The sequence below is a fragment of the Colobus angolensis genome, unplaced genomic scaffold (assembly GCF_000951035.1).
Source record: "Colobus angolensis palliatus isolate OR3802 unplaced genomic scaffold, Cang.pa_1.0 Scaffold295, whole genome shotgun sequence".
Classification (NCBI taxonomy): Eukaryota; Metazoa; Chordata; class Mammalia; order Primates; family Cercopithecidae; genus Colobus; species Colobus angolensis.
In genome coordinates, this window is record NW_012116210.1 from 1520778 (window position 1) to 1530352 (window position 9575).

The 9575-nt window shown below is 45.3% G+C and overlaps 1 protein-coding gene across 1 annotated transcript in view; it reads right to left on the bottom strand.

Moving 5' to 3' along the window:
* Nucleotides 1-255: 255 nt before the first annotated feature.
* WDYHV1 (WDYHV motif containing 1) overlaps nucleotides 256-9575 on the bottom strand; it is a 27846-nt gene continuing 18526 nt past the window's right edge. The window contains exons 2-4 of the mRNA XM_011949279.1: nucleotides 7878-7977; nucleotides 5891-5941; nucleotides 256-357 (exon numbers count right to left, since the gene is read on the bottom strand). Coding sequence (XP_011804669.1) covers nucleotides 265-357; nucleotides 5891-5941; nucleotides 7878-7977 — 244 coding nt within the window. The 3' untranslated portion in view covers nucleotides 256-264. The remainder of the gene's footprint in view (nucleotides 358-5890; nucleotides 5942-7877; nucleotides 7978-9575) is intronic.

Below are 9575 nucleotides of genomic sequence, written 5' to 3' on the forward strand. Positions count from 1 at the left end.
CACCTCCTGGGTTCAAGCGATTCTCCTGCCTCAGCCACCTGAGTAGCTGGGACTACAGATGCCCACCACCACGCCCATCTAATTTTTGTATTTTTAGTAGAGATGGTGTTTCACCACGTTGGCCAGGCTGGTCTCCAACTTCTGGCCTCAAGTGATCCCCCGCCTCAGCCTCCCAAAGTGCTGGAGTTACAGGTACGAGCCACGGGGCTGGCCCCACCTGCTATTTGTTAAAAGCTACCTGTATATAAAGACATACGTGCGCCTTCAGAAGTACATTTGCATGCACGCAAATGCAGAGGAAAACGTCTGCAAGGATGTCCTCCAAACTAATAACAAAGCAGGCTTCTGGGGGTCAGCCTGGAGAGGAGGAGGACTTTAATTTCTAGTTTGGAACCACTTTTGCAATTAAAAGAAAGGAAAAACTATTTTTTAAAAAAAGAAGTTAGCCAAGCCTTCCTCTGTAGCCACTAAAGGAGAAAGAAAAAGACAGCTTTTCCCACACAGCTCTGTCACGGCGTGGATGTTCATTCTCACCCTCACTCTCAGACTCAAGGTACTGCCCAACACTGGCAATGAGCTGAAAGGGATTTCAGGGAGGTGATCAAGGGACATGAGCAATGTGGTGCTGAGTTCTTCCAAAGAAAAATGTTCTCATAGAGAACAGCACTGTGAAATCAACGCAACCTAGCAACATTAGTAATACCATCTTGTATTTCCACAACATTTCAGAGTTTAAAAGGTACTTTCTTTCTGAAGTATCATTCTACTTGAGCCCTGTATAAATCCTATGAGGTCGGAACAATACTTAAGACTAGGGATGTTGTGCCTTTAAAAGCCTGAGTGCTACCTTTGGCTCTAAGTCTATCTTAGCAAAACAGAAAGAGATTAAAAAATGAATGCCTATTCTCTGGACTTCCACAGATGCATCCTACCCTCCAAGCCCCCAAGCAGTCCACCATTGCCTCCCACTGGGCCTGCTCATGTCATTCCCCTCCATCTGCAACAACCTTCTCTACCTCTTCCCACCACACAAGCTCCAGCTAAAGGTTTTCTTCCCGTGAATCAATGTTTTATCTTCTCCCACCCCCTGCCAGAATCTCTGCCTTACTCAAATTCTGTTTCTCTCTTAACACCTTCTAACTCATATTACAGGTGTGTTTTGTTGTTGTTGTTTTGAGACAGAGTCTCTCTCTGTCACCCAGGCTGGAGTACAGTGGCACGATCCCAGCTCACTGCAACCTTCGCCTCCGGGGTTCGAGCGATTTTCCCACTTCAGCCTCCCAATAGCTGGGATTATAGGCACGTCACCAAGCCCAGCTAATTTTTGTATTTTTAGTAGAGATGGGGTTTCACCATGTTGACCAGGCTGGTCTCGAACTCCTGGCCTCAAGTGATCTGCCTGTCTCTGCCTCCCAAAGTGCTGGGATTATGGGTATGAGCCACTGTGCCCAGGCCCATATCAGTTTTTTTGAACCACACACTCTCTATTCTATGTGAAAGACTATGCTGCTGCACTGCAGATACAAAGATGAAAAAGATAAGTTCTCATCCTCAAGAAGTTCCCAGAGAAGTGAGTGGGAACCAGGTAAACTGCTGCAGGACACTGTAGAGAATAGAGAACATCCGAGGCGGAGAGCAACGCAGGCAGGAGCAAGCAGGTAAGCACCTGGTTCCAATCTCAGCCCCTCCCCTCGGCAGCCTCAGTCTCCTCTTTTATAAAATGGGGATAACCGGAGTGACTAACTCAAGGCTGTCCAATCTTTTGGCTTCCCTGGGCCACACTGGAAGAATTGTCTTGGGCCACACATAAAATACGCTAATGATAGCTGATAAGCTTAAAAAAAAAAAAAAAAAACTACAAAAAAATTTCATACTGTTTTAAGAAAGTTTACAAATTTGTGTTGGGCTGCATTTAAAGCTGTCTTGGGCCACATGCAGCCCACAGGCTGCAGGTTAGACAAGCTTGGTCTACCTCACAGTGCTGCTAGAAGCCTTAGTGTGTAAATGGTCAACCCTTTTAAAAGACAACCAAAGGCTGAGCATGGTGGCTCACGCCTATAATCCCATCACTTTGGGAGGCCAAGGCAGGTGGATCACATGAGGTCAGGAGCTTGAGACCAGCCTGGCCAACATGGTGAAACCCTGTCTCTACTAAAAATACAAAAATGAGCCAGGCGTGGTGGTGTGCACCTGTAGCCCCAGCTACTCGGGAGGCTGAGGCACAAGAATCGCTTGAACCCAGGAGACGGAGGTTGCACCGAGCTGAGATCATGCCACTGCACTCCACCCTGGGCAACAGAGCAAGAGTCTGTCTCAAAAACAAATAAATAAATAAATATAAAAAATTAAAGCCAACCAAGAAAGGAAGAGGACAGGAGCCCAATGGCCAAGGAGAGTTTCACAGAGGAAAGGACCCCATTGCGGAATCTTGCCTGATGGGGACAGCTTTCCAAAAAGAAGGTACAACTTGTGAAAAGGCATAAACAGTGACTATTTACAACTTTCTGGTAAGTTCAGGTCCACATTCCTGTACACTAGGCAGCTGAGGGACTGCAAAGGAAAAGTGTTGGCCCAAAATTGCCTTCACGGCACAGATGAGGAGCCAAGGAATGCAGGCTTGAGCAGCAGCCTCTCTCTCTGAGCTGGTTCAGTGTCTGCCCAGCTGCCAGGAAAAGACTGACTGTGCTAGAAGCAGGGATGTCACCTACAGATGCCACCATCTGCTCCATGTTATCTGGTCTAAGAAGCACTATAGGCATATTTTCTTTTAACTTTTTGTTTTGAAATTGTTATAGGAGGACGGGCGCAGTGGCTCATGCCTGTAATCCCAGCACTTTGGGAGGCCAAGGTGGGCAGATCACTTGAGGTCAGGAGTTCGAGACCAGCCTGGCCAACATGGCGAAACTCCATCTCTACTAAAAATAAAAAACTTAGCCAGGTATGGTGGCACACGCCTGTAATTCCAGTGACTCGGGAGGCTGAGGCAGGGGAATTGCTTAAATCTTGGGGGGCAGAGGTTGCAGTGAGCCGAGATCACACCACTGCATTCCAGCCTGGGTGAAAGAGACTCCACCTCAAAAAAATAAATACATAAATAAAATTTTAAAAAAGAAAGTATTATAGGAATGATTTTTTTTGAGATGAAGTCTCACTGTATTGCCCAGGATGGAGTGCAGTGGTGCAATCTCAGCCCACTGTAACCTCTGCCTCCCAGGTTCAAGCAATTCTCCTGCCCCAGGCACCCAAGTAGCTGGGACTACAAGCACCCACCACCACACCTGGCTGATTTTTGTATTTTTAATAGAGATGGGGTTACACCATGTTGATCAGGCTGGTCTCGAACTTCTGACCTCAGTTTATCTGCCTGCCTCTGCCTCCCAAAGTGCTGGGATTACAAGTGTAAGCCACCACGCCTGACCTGAAATTATTATAGGAATGATTTTAAACGGCTAAGGTGGTAGATATATTTGTGAAGTCATAGACTTTTATCTGTTTAGCATAGGAAGGGACTTTGGCAATATTTAGTATGGGTACACATTAGAATTATGCAGAGACTGTGTTAACAATGTAGTTTTCTGATTTAGTAAATCTAGAAAGGGGTTCACGATTTAGTGTTCTTGAACTGTACTCACTACTACTCACTGGTGTCTCTACTCACTCAGTGAGGCCTACCCATGCCCTACAACAGGACAGCAGCAAAACAAAGAAAAACCTGCCAGAGGGTGTGGGGAGACTTCTTGCAACAGGTTCCCTACCTTGAGCTGCTATGAGATGTGTAAGGGGGACATGGCTACAGGTCCTTCCCCTCCAAGTTTCCCTAGGATAGGGAGTGAGACCACCACTCAAAATCAGCTAAGCTGTTCAGCAACAGGGATGACTTCTCGTGCACACAGACTGTCTGTAACAGGGGTTTGGTACCACTGCTAACAGTAACTGCCAACACTTCCTGAATACCAGTAGCAGACATCAGGAAGATGCTTCCTGTGCATTATCTCATTTAAGCCTCACGACCCCACAGACCAGGGGGAAGACACTGAAGAGAGAGGGTAAATAACCTATCCGGATCCCACAGTTGACCAATGAGAGGCCTGGGACTTAAACCCAGTATGCCTGACTCCAGAGCCCGCACTCCTAACCTCAGAGCTGAGGGGCTTGGGCTTTCATGCAAGAGCAGCTTTCATGCAAGATCACCTGCTGGCAAGGGAACTGAGAAGGTCAGCTCTGTGAGGCCAGGGGTTTTCATCTGTTTTTAGCCTGGCATATAAAACACACTCAATATATACTTGTTAAATAAATGAGTGAAGCCAATCAAATGATACATAATTTTAAATAAATACCCAGAAACTAGGAGTTCGTTACATTTCATCAGTATCGTTTTACTTTCACTTTGTTTTCCTGTTTATTAGCATAAAAACTCCATTTTTTTTTTCTTTTTTTAGAGATAGAGTTTCATTCTTTTTGCCCAGGCTGGAGAGTAATGGCACGACCTCGGCTCACTGCAACCTCTGACTTCCAGGTTCAAGCGATTCTCCTGCCTCAGCCTCCTGAGTAGCTGGAATTAGAGGCACACGCCATCACACCCAGCTAATTTTTGTATTTTTAGTAGAGACGGGGTTTTACCATGTTAACCAGGCTGGTCTCGAACTGCCGACCTCAGGTGATCCACCCACCTCAGCCTCCCAAAGTTCTGGGATTATAGGCATGAGCCACCATGCCCAACCCTGGCCTCCATTCTTTAGGGGAACGGGTTAAGGTGACACGTAGATATGTACTAAAAAAGACCCAGGTCTGAGACCCAGTTCTGCCACTGACCATGTGACTCTGAGCTACTCACTTTGCTCTTCTGTGTTTATTTCTTCCCTGAAAAATAAAGGGGTGGGAGTAGATCTGTATTTTTCAAATGCCAGTCATGTTCACCTAGGAGTTCATCAAGAACACGAACTCCTGAACTCCTCTCTAGATTTACTAAATCAGAAAACTACATTATCTATTTATTTATTGAGACAGGGTCTCTCTCTGTCACCCAAGCTGGAGTGCAGTGGTGCAATCTCAGCTCACTGCAGCCTCCACCTCCCGGGTTCAAGCAATTCTCCTGCCTCAACCTGCCAAGTAGCTGGGACTACAGGCGCCTGCCACCTCGCCCGGCTAGTTTTTTTTTTGTATTTTTTAGTAGAGACGGGGTTTCACCGTGTTAGCCAGGATGGTCTCGATCTCCTGACCTCGTGATCCGCCCGTCTCGGCCTCCCAAAGTGCTGGGATTACAGGCTTGAGCCACCGCGCCCGGCCAATCTTCGTATTTTTTTTTAGTAGAGATGGAGTTTTGCCATGTTGGCCAGACTGGCCTCGAACTCCTGGCCTCAAGTGATCCACCTGCCTCAGCCTCTCAAAGTGCTGGGATTATAGGCGTGAACCACTGCGCCTGGCCTAATATTTGTATTTTTATTAGAGATGGGGTTTCGCCATGTTGCCCAGGCTGGTCTTGAACTCCTGGCCTCAAGTGATCCGTCTGCCTTGGCCTCCCAAACTGCTGAGATTACAGGCATGAGCCACCGCGCCCAGCCAAAAACTACATTTTTAACAGTCTCCAGATAATTCTAATGTGTAGCCAAAGTTCCTTCCTGTGCTAAATGGTAAGAGTCTAGGAGATCACAAATATATCCACCATTTAAAATCATTCCTATAACAATTTCAAAACAAAAAGTTAAAAGAATATATGCCTACAGTGTTTCTACCTTAGACCAAATAACATCTATTCTCAAAAGGTCAATTTATTAATAATTATCACAGCCTTTATCTACTGCTTAGGTCACTTATGCTTTACCAAAACATACAAAACACTAAGGGGTTACAAGTCACGATGCATCAATACTCTCTGTATTAACTGTCTTACCCAGATCACAGGTCCATCTCCAGGTCTCGCCTGCTGTTTCCAGATAGGTATCTACAAAATACAATACATTTCATAAGCCATACCTTCAGTTAAACCACTACTAAATTATTTTCCCCTTTTTTGTTTTTGAGATGGGAGTTTTTTTTTTTTTTTTTTTTGGAGATAGAGTCTTGCTCTGTCGCCCAGGCCGGAGTACAGTGGCACAATCTGGGCTCACTGCAACCTCTGCCTCCCGGGTTCAAGCGATTCTCCTGCCTCAGTTTCCCAAGTAGCTGGGATTACAGGTGTGTACCACCACAGCTGGCTAATTTTTTATATATTTTTTTGATAGACACAGGGTTTCACCACGTTGGCCAGGCTGGTCTCGAACTCCTGACCTCAAGTGATCTGCCCGCCTCAGCCTCCCAAAGTGCTGGGATTACAGGCGTGAGCCACCGCACCCGGCCAAGATGGGATCTTGCGATGCTGCCCTGGCTGGAGTGCAATGGCTACTCACAGGTGCCATCATAGTATACCGCAGCCTTGAACTCTTGGCTTCCAGTGATCTGCCCACCTCAGCCGCCTCACAAGTAGCTGGGACTACAGGCACATGTCACTGTACCTGGCTACTACTAAATTCTTTAAAGCAATACATACATGAGAAATAAAATATTTTTAAGCATGCAAAAATCAAGGTGAAGGAATGAGTGACGAGGAAGAAATCTAAATCCTTCTAAGTATCCCCAAGAATGAAAGCTCTCAAGAGCACAAGTTATTGTATGATGGTCTTTGGAGAGTGAAAAGAGATCCGAACTAGGAATCAGAAGTCCTTGCAGGTATCAAGTCTTGCTTTCCCATTTAATTATTCACAGGGCCACCCTAAGTCTTAATTTCCTCATCTATAAAATGAAGAAAGTTGTCCAAACCTTTCCTGCCTTCACAGGGCTTCCACTGGGATCAAATGAAATGATGCCTGCAAACGTGTTTTACAAAATACGAAGGGCTTCCTTTTTCTAATTCCTCATATAAGTTGACTGTAGTTCTATTTAAACTCCAGAGACAAATCCTTACTTAAACTGAGAGTATACATATCTAAGCAATTTTTTAAAAGTCTACATCTTCCATCTTGAATTTAAAAAAAGAAAAAAAAAATGGCCAGGCACAGTGGCTCACGCCTGTAATCCCAGCACTTTGGGAGGCCAAGGCAGGCAGGTCACCTGAGGTCAGGAGTCGGAGACCAGACTGGCCAACATGGAGAAAGCCTGTCTCTACTGAAAATACAAAATTAGCCGGGCATGGTGGTGGGCACCCGTAGTCCCAGCCACTCGGGAGACTGAGGCACAAGAATCCCTTGAACCTGGGACACAGAGGCTGCAGTGAGCCGAGATCGTGCCATTGTGGTGTAGCCTGGGCGATAGAGCGAGACTCCGTATCAAAAAAGAAAATAAAAGACAAACAACAACAACAACAAAAAACCAGGTCTACATTAATGCCTAAAGAAAAGGGACTTAATCTGTGTAGACCATCACAAATTTCCTTACCTAAAATAAGGGACTAAGCTGGGCATGGTGGCTCATGCCTGTACTCCCAGCACTTTGGGGGACGAAGGCGAGAGGATCACTTGAGGCCAGGAGTTCGAGACCAGCCTGGCCAACATAGCAAAACCCCAGCTCTATTAAAAAATACAAAAATTAGCCAGGTGTGGTGGCACATGCGGAGGCTGAGGCAGGAGATGAACCCGGGAAGTGGAGGTTGCAATGAGCCAAGAATTGCACCACTGCACTCCAGCTTGGGCAACAGAAGGGACTCAACTCTTCTAACTCAATCATGCCTTGTAAGGAAAAAAACCTCATTCAAAAGAAAACTTTCAAATGTTGCTGTATTTGATAAAGCACACTTCAGAAGAGTACTACACCCATGCTATATTTTGCTTCTTTTTTTAAATTTAATTTAGCTTCTAACGTCATGCTAAATCTTGTTTTCTTCCTGCACTCACTCACCAACTTACCATCTTCCTCTCATTAGATATGAAGACAGCATAACATTCTTCTAAAGGATACTGGTCTTGGTTTTTGATGTATTCACAGAGCTTCCAAATATTTTCTTCACTGAAATAAAATAATTGTTTAATCAAGATTAGAGAACATCTATGTGTCTTTTAAATTTGAACAAAATACTGCTGATGACATCAAAAAGTTGGAAAAGACCTTAAACACCATGCCATGCAACAACTAGCTAACATCTGAATCTCCTCTAAAACATCCCAACAAGCTGGTATTCAACCTATACTGTGTGTAAACCCCTCTCCACATAGAGGTGATTACCTTCCCCAGCAGTGCTTGTACATGGAGGCATTTTATAACTGATAAAATGTCAATATTCTATGAGTTTTAGGTCCAGCAACTTGAGATACAGCTGAAATTCTAACTCAGTCACTTACAAGGTAAGAACCTTTGACAGAGGCCGGACATGGTGGCTCGGGACGGTAATCCCAGCACTTTAGGAGGCCAAGGCAGGCGGATCACGAGATCAGGAGTTCAAGACCAGCCTGGCCAAGAGAACAGCCTGACCAATATGGTGAAACCCCGTCTCTACTAAAAATACTAAAATTAGCCAGGCGTGGTGGTGGGTGCCTATAATCCCAGCTACTTGGGAGGCTATGGCAGAAGAATTGCTTGAACCTGGGAGGCAGAAGTTGCAGTGAACCAAGATTGCCTCAGCCTCCTGAGTAACTGGGATTATAGGTGCATGCTCCTACGCCTGGCTAATTTTGTGATTTTATTTTTATGCATTTTTTTTTTTAGATGAAGTCTCACTGTGTCACCCAGGCTGGATTGCAGTGGTGCGATCTCAGCTCACTGCAACCTCTGCCTCCCAGGCTCAAGCGATTCTCATGCCTCAACCTTCCAAGTAGCTGGGATTACAGGCTTGTGCCACCATGCCTAGCTAATTTTTGTATTTTTAATAAAGACAGGGGTTCATCATGTTGGCCAGGCTGGTCTTGAACTCCCGACCTCAGGTGACCAGAGGTCTCAAATTCCTGACATCAGGTGATCTGCCTGCCTTGGCCTCCCAAAGTACCCAGATTACAGGCGAGAACCATCTCGCCTGGCCCCTTTGTATTAACTCTAAGCACACCCTTAGAGGGAAATGAACAAAGAGAAACTACAACCTATACCTCTTCCCATATCCCTCCAAATTAATGACTCCCTCTTCTTTTCTGCATGCATCTTTTATGGCCTTCTATGATGCTTGCCATTTATGGATTTGTATGTCTCTGCTCATGGCCTATAAGCTCTAATTTATCATCATATCCTCCAAGCACTTAGCACGGTATTTTGTACATTATAGGCTCTTGAAGATATTTGCGGTAAACTCCCCAAAAACTTCTATAAGCCAGACAGATAATTGTCTTCTTCAAACCTGGCCTTAGAACATTTAGAATAAGGAAATTTTATCTACTATATGTATGCCATATGTGATGTTGAAACAGTCAGTAATTTTTTTTTTTTTTTAAAGGCTGCCTTGCTCTGTCACCCAGGCTGGAATGCAGTGACACAATCTCGGCTCACTGCAACCTCCGCCTCCTGGGTTCAAGTGATTATCCTGCCTCAGCCTTCCGAGCAGCTGGGATTACAGGTGTCCGCCACCACGCCTGGCTAATTTTTGTATTTTTAATAGAGACAGCATTTCACCATGTTGGCCA